We start from the raw sequence: 16,968 nt of genomic DNA on the forward strand, positions 1-16,968 counted from the left end.
GGTAAATACGGTATAAATTATATATATGTAATATATATAATATATATATATATACACACTAACCTCACTCTTTACGGTGGCTATCTATTCCAGATATGCCAGAACTGACATTCACCAAGTGATGGTTGTTTAGGCGATATTTCCTTTTTTCCATTATGACCAAATATTGTGTGTGTTTACGTCTGTGTGTGAGTGTCAATGTGTGTGTTGACCCACATTTGTAACTATCCATATAGGAAATATTCCTAAAATTGAAATTTCTAGGTCAAGGACAAATCCTTTTAAATGCTGATGGCTACTAAGACCCTGCCTTATGAAAACGCTCTTGTCAGGGAGAGGGCATGCTCCCCCACACCTTCATTAACACTGGACACTCACCCTTCCCAGGTGTACTAATTTCATGGGCAAAAATATATATCTTGTTTCAATCTGTATTTCCCCAACTACTAGTAAGTTCAGATTTTTTCCTAGGGTTATTGGTAATTTGTATTTTTCTTTTTCATAATTATATCAGTTTATTTGTAGTTTTCTCATTTCTTTCTCATTTATTTGCAAGCAGTCTTGACATATCATGGTTATAAATCTTTGTCTGCTACATGTGTTGCAAATATTTTCTTTTAGTCTTCACTTCTTTAAACTTTGCTTGAGTTTCTCTATAAAAAATACAATTTTTTATGTCATTAAAGACTATCTTTTTCCTTTATGGCTTCTAAGTTTCCTGTTTGATTAGAAAGGTCTTCTCCAATAGTCTAAAAATATTTTTCTTCTAATATTTTTGTAGTTGTATTTTTATGTTTAGATCTTTATTCACTCTGGATTTGATTTGTTTTGGTCTGAGACAGCAGATAGAACATTTTATATTGTTTGAAAGGCATGAATCTTCTGATCTAGTATCATATTAAAAAAATTCACTGCAAGCAAGGGTAAGAAAAATCCCAGTTATGGGAAACAGTGTATAGAATCCCCACCATCTTTCTTTTAAAGGGGGCTACTTGCTCATAGGCTGCACTCACCAGATGCCACACCTCCTGTGCCCTGCCCTGCCCCTGCCGAGGTGCTGGCACTTAGAAGGCCCACCCCAGCCCTCAACATGTCCAAACTTGCTGTACTTCCTTCCTTGGCTCCACCCTCTGGGTCTGCTTAGACTAGCAGCTCTCAAGTGCTTTGGTCTCAGGACCCCTCTACACTTTTAAAAGCTACTGATATTACCCCCAAAGAGCTTTGTTTGTGCAATGATATCTATCAATATTTACCATACTTGAAATTAAAACTGAAAATTTTAAATATTCATTAAAAATAAACTCATTACATGTTAATACATATAACATTTAATAAAAGTAATTGTATTTTTGAAAATAAAAAAATTTAGTGATAAGAGTGGTTTTTCTTTATACTTCTGCACATCCCTTTACTATCTGTCTTAACAGAAGACAGCTGGATTCTCCTCTCTGCTTTACCTTCGATCTGTTGTCACATGTTGCTTTGGTTGAGGTATATGAAGAAGAGCTGGTCTCAATGACTACCTTTGAGGGTCTTGGGGACCCCAGGGATCCTTGGCCATACTTGGAGAACTGGTGGTCTAGACCAACTAACAGCAGGTGCTCTAGCACAAACAGTAACAGTCCCTGGATTTCTTGAGGACATTCCAGATGTCAGGATTTGAGATGTTGGAGTTGCTCCAAGGCTGTTGTCCTGAGTTTTCATGCATGAGTACGGCCCCAGTAAGTGCGTCTATGGCACACAGGACACATGGTGACTCTAGGGGTTCATGGGTATTCGTAATTTAGAACTTGCCTGGGGTAGGGCAAGGGCACAGGCTGGCTGGAACCGGGTCCCCAGGGCTCCACCCACTGAGGCAAGCAACCAAGCAGTGAAGCCCAGCTGACTTCTGTGGGTGACAAGCCCAATCAGAGCCTAAGCTACTACACTCCACGAGAGGCAGGTCTTCCTGCAGGGACTGGCCCAGGTTCCAGAGGCCACTGTCCTAACAACCAAGCCCTAATCAGGCACAGGGGCAACAGCAAGTGAAGCAGCAGCAATTTGGACCCTGGCTGCATGTCAGAGTCACCTCTGGTGCTTGTTGAAGTCCCCAACATCAGGGACCCATTAGATACTGTGGAGCTCCTGGGCACGGAGGCCTAGGAGAGCCGTGCAGCCCCCAGTCAAATGTGCAGCAGACCTTTGCTTGAACTCTACGCAAAACTACTCAATGAAAACAAACTGCTTTCTTGAACACCAACAACTGGAAAATATGAAGCCTTCACTTTCTTTGGTGCTACAAATACTCCCTCAAGAGAGGTCGAGAGGATTTTCAGAGTGAAAATTTGAGTAAACAGAGAAGGTTCTAGGAAACAAGCATGATGACTTCCGGACTCCAGAGTCCTGGGCTACCAATAACCACTTCCTTCAAGACCGTATTTGAGCTCACAAGGGTGTATGTGAGCAACCCCCATACCTGTCCTCCCACACACTCTTTTTAAACAGGAAAATTCTACTGAAAAAAATGCATCGTAAACGGTAAATTAAGTAAAGACCATACCACCATAGGGTATGGGCAGGCTGGGTGGTAAATCCAGAAGGGTAGACGGGGAGGGGATTGTAGGCCCCCAAACCCAGCGGCCCACCCCTCCCCTTCCTCTCTCTCCATGCAGTTTGTAATAACTGTGACAGGTGATCCTTTGCCTCTTCCTTTGCCATTCATGAACCCTTCCCCAAAGCCCCCCACCTATGCACGGAAACTGCTCAAAGGCAGTCAGGATCCCCAAAGTGTTTTGCCAGCCCCCAATGAGAGTCTGCTGCCAATAGCCTGATTTTACTTACATCTTCTCAAGAAAATGACTTTCATAGAAAAATTGAAGAAATTCTATATTAAACAAAAAAACCAACACCCCTGCATTACCACTTCTGAATATGTCAGATGAAATTCAGCATACCTGTTCTCCAAAGTGCCCAGTTTCAAGATTTCTGTGTTCCTGATCTCTACAGATGTTTTCAGGGCTTCTGGGGACTTCACTTAGCAATTCCCTGTACTGCACAGTCAGGTATCAGGCAGGCCAAGCAATCTCCACTTCATAATGAAACTACCATCCCTTCAAGGTAGCAGGTCCTGGCCTTATGTTTCCCCACACAGGTGCACACACATACATACTTTCCCACGTTACACCTCATTCATGTCTCTTCAATGTACTCCAAGCTTGGGAGGACCAGGGTTCAAGGCCTGCACATAGGGCAGCAAGGTACAGTAGGGCCTGTTAACCACGCCACAGGGAACTCTTTTGACAGGGCCTGAAGAGGCATAGTCATCAGACAGATACGTGCATTCTACTGCTCTTGAGAATCCAGGTATCACCTAACCCTGTGGAATAAAAGTCCGTGCATAAAAGTAAGGCAGATGCCAGCTGAGGCCTCGCACTGTACTTGGGCTTTGCTGTCCCTCCCTGCCCCTGGTCCGTTCATGTCGGGCTCTACAAGATGCTGTCTGTTTTTATGTTGTAGGGGAGAGGTAATGTGCAATGATGCATAGAACTTAGGGTATACAGAAAAGAAAAATGCCTGCCGGTGGTTTGGGTTTCAGGAAATGGGATGGAAAGGGAGGGCTAAGAGGAGAATTAATTCTGGAAGAACTATTAAAACACACTTTAAAAAAATAATAAAACCTATAGGAATGGTAGAGTTCTGAGAAAATAATGAATACTTTAGGGTTTCCAAAATTTCACGTACCCAATAGGGATTCTGCACACAGCCCACTGCTCAGTTTTCCTTGATTCCAGTAGCTACTGACGTAAACAAAGGAATGCCAAAAAGCAAGCCATGCAAGGAGAGAATTTTAGGCCAAAGTCAAATTTTCAAATTGTGAAAATTTTCTCCCTTTTCTCATGGGGCTGTAGTTCATGATGTTATAATGGATGAGTCAGTGCAATCCAAACACCAGAAATTTTATAATAAATCTAGTTTGAAATTATAGGAAGGCATCATAGCACCTTATTTTATTACTGTAAAACAGTGACAGTTATGACAGTGATGATGGCATCTCTGTAGTTTTATAGAAACATCTCTAAGAAATTCTAAGTTGTGTAGTGGAGAATTACTGTATTTTGCTGTCTATAATGTGCACCCACGTTTTTGGCCCAAACTTTCAGTGGAAAAAGTCTTTTGTTTTAATTTTTTAATTCAAATTTTTATTTGTTTACATTTAGGTACTTGTGTTTTGTATTATAAAGGAATTTTAGCATTTATTTTTTTAATATATTATGGTACAAGAGATTTTATGTAACAAATAATTACAAAACTCAAGAATAGATACAAGGTACAAGAAGTTTTATGTACTGGTAACAAATTTATGATATTTATGCATCACAGAAGGCCAAGAACTCTTCGTTGTTGCAAATTTTTCATAATTTCAACAAAACAGATTATCCTATCCCAGGGTATTATTTTGCATATGGATATCGTTATTGATTTCTAGAGTTACACTTTTAACTCATAAGCATAAGTAAAAGAATTAAAAACATTTATATAGATACAGAATTAATACTACCCATGTATAATGCACATACTTATTTTTCTCTCACAAATTTGGGCAAAACAGTGTGCATTATACATGGAAAAATATGGTAATTACAGAAACAGAAGAAAATGTGTGAGATTTTTGTTGGTCTGGTCGCTGGTTCAATGAAGAGCTGAATTGACTCATACTAGAAGCATGAGTGTCTGTACTATTTTTAAAAATCTCTGGGGAAGTGTGGTTCTACCACCTTAGGTTCCTAATATAATACTCATTTCTATTTGTGGTATAGTTAACACCATCTTCTATTTGGTCTTTCCTCCGTTAATATAAATAACACCCTTCACAGAAGTCCTATTTTCTAAATATTTAATTATTTTTAAGCTCCAGATATGTAATTTATGCCCTTTCTGACCCTATAATGGGAGTTGGGGAGGTTCTGAGCCTTTTATTAGCCCCCTCCTTTCACCAGGCCAACTAAACACCTTGGCAACATTCAGAACACTTGTCATACAGAATACTATGGCATCACTGAAAGGGCTGAATGCTTCTACAAATCCCTGCACACCATGCTGGATGGTTCTTCTCCCATCCTAACCAATGGCAGCACCTCCACCTTACTCCCTCAAGTGCTAGAATTTACTAGGAAAATGAAGACCATGCCTAGCTGCCATGGTTACTAGCTTACCCTCCAGGCAGCCCTCTCTCCCAGAGAGCTCTCCTAGATCTCCATCATGGTTCAGGCATGGTGAATGTGTGTCTGCATTTCCTTCTTCGCTGTCCCCCTGAGCAATGATGGGTGTGGTGAGATGATAGCCTCAGGGGGTCTTACTCTTTATTTATGGTTCTGTGACACTTTCAAAGTGCTAAGTGTTCCTAAAGGCTGGTATATCATTTCTCAAATCCTACAAAGACTGGTTGGTGGGGGCAGAAAGATGGGTGGGGGCAGGAGTTGGAATCTACACAGCCTGTAATTGCCTCAAGTTTGTGAACTGTTAGTATAAAAATACTCTTGCAGACTTCAATGGTTGAATGAAAATTCACACTCATTAAACACCATGGTCGAGAGGGGACAATTCAGCCTGTGTTATAAGGATAACTTCACAGCTTGAAGTTCAGAAGACAAAATAGTAAGAGTTGTAATTTTAATGATTGTATTATATATTTTGCACTCTCTTTTCCTTTGGGTGTGTTGGCTTCTCTGATCTATCCTACAAGTAGAACAACAGAAGGAGAAAAGAGCCACTCAAATTTGGAAATACCAGATTTGGTGTCACTCCCTTTAGAAGCACTTTCCTAACCCTTTGATGATGGGCTCACTACCCAAGGGAGGCTCCCTTGAGTGCATTTGAACCCATTACAGCACTTATCACTGTCTTGTTAGTGCCCATTTTCTGGTCTTCTTCCCCCATGGAGTGAGCCCTGGAACAGTATCTTGTTCTTCTATAGTATCCTCAGGAGGTAGCATGTGCCTGGCACAAAGATGGTGTTCATTATAAACTGAAGAAGAAATCCTGGAAGGAAGGGGCCCCAATTGCCTAATATTCTTTGAACAGTGTCTAGCACAGAACCATATTCCACCAAACATTTATGAATGACTTCAATGGTAAAGTTTTGCTAAAGGTTTTCATATTCTGTAACAATTACTCAACTATTACTACGCGAGGCAGTGTGAACTGTCACTGGAAAAAGCCTCATGGTTGCCACAGTTACCTGTTTATAGAATCCTATTTATATTCATATATTTATATAAAATGTTTTGCATAATAAAGGTAGGAAGTGATATACCTATGATCTATAGAAGAAGAGATGAAAATAGAGCACCAATGACTCAGGGCCCTTTGAGGGCAAAGTGCGGCCCAGGCACATGTGCCCAACTCCAGTCCAAGGCAGAGGACTTTGATGGCACTGGCAAGCAGGCAGCAGGCAGCAACAATTAGACTGACCATGGAATCCCTAGAATGCAGGCACTGTGAGTCCTTCCAGCTAGAATAACATCTTTTTAATTTATAAGATCCAAGCACTTATCGAATACAACTTTTACCACGCATTTTTAGAATCTAGAGTTTCATGATCTCTTCGGAAAGAAATTTAGCTGAATATGTTCCAATCAAATATGATTGGCAGGATTTTCTAAAACATAGCAGAGGAGTAATACCAATTATAAACTTTTAAAAGTTTATCCCTCCGTCATGCTATAAATGGAAAAAATGAATACATAAAACCATAATTCCTTCTATATGGTTCATTTAAAATCCACTCTCACAATATTAATTTAGGAAAGTGTATCAGAAAAAAATACAGCTGCACAAGTAACTGTCTTATTAACAGTTAGAAGCAGTGTTTTCTGAGTGCTCCCTAGCTAGAAGTCAGTCTGTCTGTTTTTCACTTTCCTTGGCTCTCTCTGTCTCCCTCTCAGAGTCACAGTTCTCTTTCCTAACATCTACTGTTACTGCACTAGTGACCTGAGAAACTACCCACATCCTAAGAAATACATCTTTTCTTTAAAATGCTGTTTTCAATGACTCAGGGTGGAATAAAAAAAGTCTAGCAGTGAGTAACAGAATTTCCAGGGGAGGCTTTAGCTTCATGTACAGAGCATTTGAAAACCCCAAATTCCAAAGCAACACATCTATGTATTTATGCATAACATCTCCAACACTAACAAAATGATTGCAGATGAAAAAAAAAAGAAAAAGCCTAAAATACATCTTCGTAAAGAGAGTCTAACCTTTAAGTATTCTCAGAGCTGACAGACCCTAAGTAGACATAAACTTCTTAGTTTCCACAACTCTGTCCTCAGAGTAAACTCCAAGAACAACCACAACAAACCCCAGAGAGAAGGTATCACCCACAGCTGGCCTTTGGAAGTGTACCTTTTTTCAAGAACAGGTCTTTAAACGGGGCCTCCTTCAGTGTGCTGTTGTTCAGGTGGTCACTGGACATAATCGAGTCCTCTGCAAAGGGGAGTCCAACCTTGATGCAGCCCCCCCAGTTCAAAGCATCCCTTCAGCCTCAGGCAATCTCCTCTCTAGGCAGCTCAGAGCTGCAGTTATAGCCAGCATGGTGTATGTGTGTGTGTGTGTGTGTGTGTGTGTGTGTGTGAGAGAGAGAGAGAGAGAGAGAGAGAGAGAGAGAGAGAGAGAGAGAGAGAGAGGAGAGAGAGAGAGAGTCTCTCTCTACTGTATCAGTGGGGCTCAGCCCAGGTGCTAGACTCAAATGCTGTGGCTCTGACCGCAGACTGTGGCTACCAATTATCAACTGCCATCCACAGAAATCAGGAGCTCTGCGGCAGGAAGCCAGTGGTGTCACAGAACAGATAACAAGTCCATGGTCTGAAATCCTGAGAGCAGCTGAACACTCAGTGTTTTACACAGCAGCATAGAGCAATGATTAGTTTGCATTTCTTGTGTTTGGCCTCACAAGAGACATGTTACACACACAGATGAGCGGAATGCAGCTAGACAGATCATCAAGGGGAAGTCTGCAAATCTCAACAGAATATTTCTTCCCTTGATCTCTGCTAGAAGCTTTCATAGTTGAAGAAATGGACAGGGAGGGAGGGAGGGAGAAGGGAAGGGAGGGAGTGAGGGAGTGAGGGAGAGAGAAAGGGAGAGGGAGGAGGAGACAGAGGAGGAGAGAGGAGAAGAGAAGAGGAGAGGAGAGGAGAGGAGAGGAGAGGAGAGGAGAGGAGAGGAGAGGAGAGGAGAGGAGAGGAGAGCACTTACCCAGGCAGCATGTGCAAGCAGGCAGGAACATTTAGCTACTCATGCTTCTCTGCTGTGGATCCAGTTTCAAGAGCATGTCCCCATTCAGAGCGCACACAACTCCCCTCACGCCAGGAGCCAGGCTGTGGACTGTCCTCTGGGTCCTCCTCTCCCCAAAGCCTATAACTGAGGGGAGCAGCTTGCATGGCTCTTGCAGCTAAGCTCTGCACTGGCAACTGGCAGTCATAACCACACCAGGAAACACTCATAGTTTCTCTATCCCCGCTTCCCTGTCAGCTCTTCTCTCTTCTCTCCCTCCTCTCTTGTCGTCATTATTTCTCATTGTATGATAGTACAAATATACCACAGAGAATCCTACAAAGTCAGGATTCTCAATCTTACTATGCAGTTTTAGTTTACAAGTTCAGAAATTACAGAAAACAATCCCAGGTGATGAGAAAAGGCAATTCAAATACTAAAGCAGTGACACATCTCGGGAGAGTGCTTTTTCTTGGTTCATTTTGTGCAAGCACAGTCTCTTTCGTCCCCTGAGGTCTAAACAGTTTGTTTCATATGTGTGTAAAACATCTCCGGTGCATTCTGATGCCCTGGGGCTGTGGTAAAGAGCCTTAAGAAAAGGCTGCATGTCTGTCAGAGCACTTTTCAGAAAAAATCATTGTGGCCTCAGTGAAAAGGGCAGCATGCCATGGTAATATTGCAAATAACCCCCACCACAAGCACTGCTCTGTGCCCAGAATAGCCTTTGTTTTTTCTTATTTAGGGTAAATAGCAATGACATGTGGGCCATAACAATAGTTTTGGCTGTAAGAGGAGTTGTCAAAGCAAAACTAAACTCTGTTGGTTACTACCAGCATTAGAAACGAGGACAGTTACGTCAGCAGTTGGTCCCTGCTGTCTGCCCCAGCATGTCACCTGGGGCCAAGAACAGCTTCTGGGCTTGATGTCACCTCCTGGTCCTCTTGTATTCTAATTACCGGGGATGTGGGGTGGGCAGGAAAGGAACAAACGAATCATCATGAAGATTTTTCAGAGATTTCATGTGGGTAAAACAAATGGGAATTTCAGCAGGAAAATTAACCGTTGTATATATTTGCATGTGCCTATCAAGATAGCCTGATTTTTTTTTGAGCAATTCACAAATTTAAAACGTAACTCCCCTCTCTTATGTTATACTTTCCTCAGATTTCTTCTTAGAGTCACATGGCTGGGTGAATGAAGAGCAGGAGGCTCCAGAGACTGGGCTGGAACGTGCTCACCCAGCTCAGGGAAGCCTCAGAGAAGAGCCAGCCTCAGAAAGCATTATGAGACGGCTCTCACTTCGCTGGGCCTCTTGGGCAGTCCCTTGTACCTGCAGCCCTGAGGTTCTTGTCTTCTGGGGATGGTACTTTCTAGTCAGTTTAGTCAAGGTGATAGGATCACTCTGAAAGCAGCTCCTTCAAGAGAACTATTCATATGATTGTATATGACTGTTAGGCAAGTCTGTTTTTGAAAATCAGAGATTCAGTCAACATATGGGACCTGAAAATCTGTTCTGTCATATTTTTTAATGGATATATTAGCATTTTTACATAGTTAGAAATAGTCCACTTTGGGGTTTTTAAACATTATTTAAAATGCATATTTCATGTATTAAAAAAATGAACACATTTCTAATGGCTACAGGATATTCAACTCTGCCTTAACATACTTATTTTGTTTGTCTGGCTTCCTTATCAACTGGGTGTTTGGGTCATGGGAATCAATCTTAATTAAGCTCCTTATTCATCTGTTTAATTGTTCTCACTCTTTAATCTGTTTAAAAATAACTTTAAAAGCTTTTGACTATGGACGACAGTTTATTTTCAAAACACTGTCCACACCTCACACTAGGCTGGCTGGCATACATTCCTGCGGGATATGTTCTGCACTCCTGGCTGAGATGGGTATCCATCAGAGCCACCTGGGACTGTGTCTGACATGTTGCTCACCACGCTGCAGGGTTAACTCAGGCACAACACCACTCTTTTGCATTCACTGAAGGGTTGTTTGGGCTAAGCCACCAGGTGGTGTTCTTAATTTTGTTCCTATTCCCTTTTAAGCACCAGCCTGAGGAGGATGCTTCAGAAAGAAAGCACACGATAAACATCTCATTCTAGCTGGCCCCGATAGTATATGGATCACTGGAGCTTTTTAAATGATAGGTGCCAATATTTCTTTTCCCTTAATTCAGAGAAAATGGCAGCACACACAGCAGAAGGGTGTGGGAAGAAACTAGTCAGCTGAACAAAAACGCAAAAGTAGGGAAGTGTAAAAAAATTTGCATTCAAGATCTCTTTCCTCCCTACTTGTCTTTAAAAATACATCTTTAAAATGAGTGTTCTGATGGCTGATTTTACTAATGTAAGTTTTGTGCATTTAATAAAATGTCCTAAGCTGTATGAGGTTTCCCTGTGTAGCAGAGGACCTTGGAAATGGTGCCAGGAAGGACACCTAAGCCAGACATTTTCACAAGGGTTAGTTAATAGCAACAAAAACCTGAAGAGCCTCTGCTCTTCACAAGCTCACGCTACCAACATCTTCAAGGTTTTGTATATAAAGGTCTTCAGTTCATTAATTCATCTGACACATATTTACTAAGCGGTTACAGTCCTTAGGAGGAAATATACTGGACCATCAGTGTAGTCTGACAGACAAGCATTTACTGTAGGGTTGACACGTCTTAGTTTCCATCTATAGATAGTTGCTTATTTAAGGAACTGAACAAATTCTAAGGATTGGCTTCTAGCCAACGTAACAAGCTGAGGTGGCTAGAGCACCCATGATCTAAATGGCCAAAAGAGGCAGCACAGGGCAGGGATTTTAGCTCAGGGGCTACTCAGAGCTCATTAGATTCAGAGAAAAATCTCTGGGTGGTAAAAAGGTGAGCTGCTATACCAGAATTTTTCTCTGTTGCATATAATCTGGGTTAGCATCTAGCTTGGTCCAAGCCTCTGATATCATTACAATGGGATCTGTCATGCCCTGCTACCTGTCCCTTACCACCTTCCCATTCTCCCACCCTCAGTAGGTATTCCAACACAAATTTGCACAGATACAGATCATTTGGAGAGTTAGGAATACCTTTACAATGGTTACATAGCAGAAAATTAGCATGTATAATTATTTATAAAGATCTACTGTTATATTCTAGGTACTTTCAAGCACTGTACTATATCTTTTATATTCATACCAGCCCTGTGATGTTATTTCTTATTCCCACTTTATAGAGGAGGGAGCTGAGGCTCAGAGAGGGTGAGTATTTTGTCCAAGGTCGAATGGCTGCTAAAAGGCAGGCTAGGAGTCGGAACCCTGGGCAGTCTGACTCAGAAGCTCCTACTCACCCACCTATCATTCTGCTCAGGGGGTGGTGAACTCAGAATTATCCAACAGCCAACAAACTGAAGTCTCCTGAAACTAACCAAAGGATTTTAATCAATTTATATGGATTTATTTGGAGAATTTTAGCCTGAACGCCTGATTCCTTTTGGGCAATAACTTGCAAATCCATGTTAAAGATTCCGTATCTCTACATGTTGCCAGAGGCTCTTGGAGCCATTTCATATGTCTCCTATACCTGTTAATGTCATTTCTGTTAAGAATCAATGGCCCTGTCCATTATAAATTCTCATTCTTTGAGGTTTATGACTATGAGGTAAAATTTTGCCCTGAGATGAAATTTTCCACATAAAAATTAAGCCCTGGAATTTGGCCTTTAGAAAACAAGACAGTACATTTTAAGTAAGGTTGCTATGCTTAAAGTTGTGAATGAGGATTTTAAAAGAACACAAACTTTGTGTTCCTGCAGACTCAAAACATAGGAATAGTTTGTTTGATATTTGTGGACATTAGCCTATAGCATAGAATAATTTACTAATGTATTCTTAGTGCTTAAAGAGTACAATACAGAAACGTTTTTATGTAGAAACGTGAGTGCTCTGCATGTGCTCCAACCACAGCGCTTGATATCCCATCATTTGGTAGAAATGTCCACAAATGTAAAATATGTGACACGATGGAGCTAGCAAGATACGATGGATTAAAAGTTTATTAAAATAATTAGTCTAAATTGAATAGCCTTGAAATAGCTTCCTAATATGCAACAATACTCCCTGTATTAACAGACTTTGGAGTTTACCTTACACATTATCTATGCCACTACAGTAATTTTGTCCTCTAATGGGGAAAAAAAAAATTACATCTTTTTCTGCACTTATGGCAATATAGATTTTCATAATGGCTAAGCTACTCCTCCCAAGTGGGTTATACACCTTATAAAAGAGCAGCTCCTCTTCCAAGCCCCAGAAGAAAATGAAAGGCAGTATAAAGTTTTACCGTGGCTAAATTCAGGGGCCAGTTAGACCCAAGTTTGGGTTCCAGTCCTGCTATCTAACTCTGTCAGCTTGAGCTAAACCCATTTCCTCCTCTTTAAAATGAGGGTAAGAATACCCATAGCAGAGGGTGGTTGGGAGGATACAATAAAATAACATATAACCTTTGCTACTTAAAGTGTGGACTAGTAGCATTAGCATCAGCATCACCTGGGAGCTGGTTAGAAAAGCAGGACCTTGGGCCCTGCCCAGACCTAAATCAGAGCCTACATTTGAACCAAATCCCCAGGTGATTCATCTGCACATCAAAGGTTCTTCTGAAACTTTGGTCTAATCCAAACTCCTCATTTGGATTGAATGAGCAAACCTGGGGCTCAGAGAATTTGTGGTTTGTGCATACCACGCAGAGGAAATGAGAGTAGAACCCAGCTCTCCCATTTTGGGCCAAAGTGGTTGCTGCTCAACAATGACTTTAACAAATAGTACTCAGCATGTAAGTTTGTGTGCACACGTATGTAAAATCATAATGCTGCCCTTCTGGGCTAAGGGCGGGGCCCAGTGCCACACAAGGCAGGTGCTTCTTGCTGTCCTCCCACCTCTGCTGAGGGGCTGTTACTGATCCATTCATACCCTGTGAGAGAAGCAATAGGGGTTGACAGTGCTGTCAGGGCTCATGAGAATGGCAAAGCCAACCAACTTATGTTAACTGAGGCTCTGGTGTCAGAATACAATACTAGGATATTTGGCATTCTTCTTAAAAACTCCAGAAGTCCCTCAGGAATCCTGGATGCTATACAAGGTCTGACAATTAAGTTAGTGAACTTGCCACTGTGCGCTAACATTTGGCAGCACTGTACAAACCGGTTGGTAAGGTTTTATAACCTTGATATATCAGTGTCTCACAGCTGTGTTTGTGCCGACATGTGGCAGTGTCTTGCTGAGTGGACCTCATTGTTGTTGCATGTTTTTCTGTGCCATCATGAGAATGTCTGAGCTTGAACTAGAGCAACGAACAAACATTCAATTTCTTGCTAAACTTGGCAAGAGTGGAAGTGCAATCAGGGACATGCTAGTCCAAGTTTATGGGGATAATGCCGTGAAGAAAATGGCAGTGTACAAATGGATCAAATGTTTTTCGGAGGGGAGAGAATGCGTCACTGATGAAGAGAGGTCAGGGTGGCTAGTAACAAGCAGAATTGATGAAAACATTGCAAAAAATTCATCGAACTGTGTGTCAAAATTGTTGGCTGACTGTGAGAAGCATAGCTGACCAAGTAAACATAGATAAAAAAAACAGGAAAATCTTAATTGAAAATCTTGGCATGACAAAGGTGTGTACAAAAATAGTCCTGAAGGAGCTCACAGATGAACACAAGAAAAGGAGAGTCAAAGTTTGCCAAGACCTTTTGGAGAGAGAGGCAAGATGATGATTTGGGCCATGTTATCACTGGTGATGAAACATGGGTGTACCAATACGACCCTGAAACAAAGCATTGAAGTGCACAATGGAAGTCAACCAATTCTCCACGACCAAAAATATCCATCAGTCCAAATCAAGAGTCAAAACGATGTTGCTAACCTTTTTTGATATCAAAGGGATTATTCATTATGAATTTGTACCAACTGGACAAAGAGATAACCAAGTTTACTATTTGGAAGTGCTGAAAAGCCTGCATGAAAAAGTCACACGAAAACGACCTGAACTTTTTGCCAACAATTCATGGCTCTCTCTTTTTTCTATGCCTAATTTATTATGTCCGTAATCCTTTCTTTTCTTTCAGGCTCAAAATGTCCTTTTCATTTAAGGATTCATTAGATCCTATTGTAGTACCAAAGATTATAATGTGCCTGAAGGAACTGTTCAGTTTAATATCTTATTCATTTGTGAATTGAAAAAGTATTGAAACTAAAATGTAATTTTAAAACACACTATGGTATCAGATTTCTTTGTTTAAAATGAGGAGTCTTTCTACGTAGGCAACGAAATCACCACACGGAAACAGGAAGAGTTTAGGTGCACATGAGGTCCTTGGTTAACCAAAGATAATGAAAATCAACTGAGCTTTATAAGGACATCTTGCCACTATAAAACAGGCAGAAACCAAAATGATTGGTAGAGTTGGCACCCATTGATCAAATGGTCTAAGAGTGCCTTTTATGTGGATAAGGAGAAATATGGTCCTGTTTTGATTAGAAGTGACCTTAATCAAGTCTGCTATTCTCAACAATAAACACACAAATTAGGAAAGCAATAGAATACAGTAAAATAGAGTGGCAGTAATAAAAATGTTTGGAATTTTCACAGGAAGAAAGGTTTTCTGGCAGAAACTCACTTAATCTTGGTTATACAAATAAAACTGATTTTTCAAAAATTTAAAGGGCCAGAAATGGTAATATCATAAATGGCTTTACAATTTTTTTCTTGTAATGTGCCTTACAGAAAAACTTTTCAAAAATTGTCTATTACCATTTAATCCTCTTAGGGGCAGCTATAGCCTTACAAAATGTATTTCTTAAATAATGAGACTTGAAAATTGAAATTACTCCTTGATCCATATGCTGCAGAATGGATGTTGTATTAGCAGGCATGAACACAACATTAGTCTCATTGTGCATCTCGTTCAGAGCTCCCGGGTGACCAGTAATGTCAATGAGCAGTAATATTTTGAAAAGAATCTATTTTTCTAAGCAGTAGGTCTCAACAGGGGGCTTAAAATATTCAGTAAACCATGTTGTAAACAGATGTGCTGTCATCCATGCTTTGTTTTTCCATTTATAGAGGGCAGGTAGAATAGATTCAACATAATTCTTAAGGGCTCTAGGATTTCCATAATGGTAAGTGAGCATTGGTTTCAACTTGAAGGCACTAGCTGCATTATTCCCTAACAAGAGAGTCAGCCTGTCCTGTGAAGCTTTGAAGCCAGGCAATAACTTCTCTCTAGCTATCAAAGTCCTAGATGCCTTTTTCTTCCAATATAAGGCTGTTTCATCTACATTAAAAATCTGTTGTTTAGTGTAGCCACCTTCATTAATTATCTTAGCTAGATCTTCTGTTGCAGCTTCTACATCAGTATTTGTTGCTTCACCTTGCACTTTTATGTTATGAAGATGGCGTCTTTCCTTAAACCTTATAAACCAATCTTTTCTAGTTTCAAACATTTCTTCTGCAGCTTCCTCACTTCTCTCAGCCTTCATAGAATTTAAGAAAGGGCCTTGCTCTAGATTAGGATTCAGTTTAAGGGAATGTGATGGCTGGTTTGATCTTCTATCCAGACCACAAAGTTTTTCCATATCAGCAATAATGTTTTTGTTGTTATTGTTGTTGTTGTTGTTTTTAATATATATCATTCATTTATTCACTGGAATAGCTACTTTTAATTTCCTTCAAGAACTTTTCCTTTGCATTTACAACTTGGCTAACTAGCACAACAGGCCTAGTTTTTAGCGAATTTCTGCTTTCAACATGCCTTCCTCCCTAAGCTTAATCATTTCAAGCTTTTCATTTAAAGTAACAGATGTGCTACTCTTCCTTTTACTTAAACACTTAGAGGCCATTGTAGAGTTATTAATTGGTCAATTTCAATATTTTGTATCTCTGGGAATAGGTAGGCCTGAGGGGGAAGAGAGAGAGAAATATTGCCATCTATGGAGCAATGAGAATACACATAACATATATCAACTAAGTTTGCCATCTTATATGGCCTTGGTTTGTGGCAACCCAAAACAATTACAATAGTAACATCAAAGATCAATGATCACAGATCCCCATAACAAATATAATAATCAAGAAATTTTAAATATTGCTAAAATTACCAGAATGTGAAAAAGAGACACAAAGTGAGTAAGTTGCTATTGGAAAAATAGACTGCCAATAGACTCGCTCAAAACAGCATTGTCACAAACCTTCAATTTGTAAAAACCAATATCTGTGAAGCACAATAAACAAAGTGAAATAAAGCAAGGTATAACTAGAGTGTGTTTGAAATTTATCATATTTGAAATATAATATGGGAGATTCACTTCCAGAATAGTGAAGTAAAGAGCTACATGGACCCACTCCCCAAGAAAACAATCATTATTAAAAAATAACCATTTAGGGTTCTAGGATTCAACATGGTAGAGTAGATAACTGCAGTGTTTGCCTCCTCCCATGAAGACATTAAAATTACAATTAAATTATAGAACAATCAACCATCTGAAGTCTAGCTGAACATATGTTTTATAATTAAAAACATAAAGAAACCACAGCGAAACTGGTAGGAGGGGCGGAGACACTGAATGGCCTGACCCCAAACCTGTGTGTGCCAGTTGAGAATCAGGAGAATCAGGAGGGATATCTCAGCTATAGAGGTTCCCCCTGGAGGAGCGAGGGACCCCAGCCCCTCCAGGC

The 16,968-nt window shown here is 40.5% G+C and overlaps 2 protein-coding genes across 9 annotated transcripts in view; both read right to left on the reverse strand.

Annotated features, from left to right (window-relative positions):
* The window catches only part of LDLRAD4 (low density lipoprotein receptor class A domain containing 4), a 572,354-nt gene that overhangs the window by 39,248 nt on the left and 516,138 nt on the right, over nucleotides 1-16,968 (reverse strand). Inside the window, exon 1 of one of the 8 annotated variants that reach the window (XM_033087364.1) lies at nucleotides 8,233-8,546. The exons of 6 other annotated variants lie outside the window; for them this stretch is intronic. In XM_033087364.1, coding sequence (XP_032943255.1) covers nucleotides 8,233-8,263 — 31 coding nt within the window. In that variant the 5' untranslated portion in view covers nucleotides 8,264-8,546. Of the gene's footprint in view, nucleotides 1-7,380; nucleotides 7,511-8,232; nucleotides 8,547-16,968 lie in introns of those variants that run through there. One more of the 8 variants, XM_033087362.1, reaches the window with a different exon arrangement.
* The window catches only part of LOC117038651 (keratin, type I cytoskeletal 19-like), a 143,204-nt gene continuing 139,356 nt past the window's right edge, over nucleotides 13,121-16,968 (reverse strand). The window contains 1 exon segment of the mRNA XM_033135560.1: nucleotides 13,121-13,209. Within this exon segment, the coding sequence (XP_032991451.1) occupies nucleotides 13,121-13,209 (89 nt within the window).

Source organism: Rhinolophus ferrumequinum, chromosome 19 (assembly GCF_004115265.2).
Source record: "Rhinolophus ferrumequinum isolate MPI-CBG mRhiFer1 chromosome 19, mRhiFer1_v1.p, whole genome shotgun sequence".
In the NCBI taxonomy this organism is placed as follows: Eukaryota; Metazoa; Chordata; class Mammalia; order Chiroptera; family Rhinolophidae; genus Rhinolophus; species Rhinolophus ferrumequinum.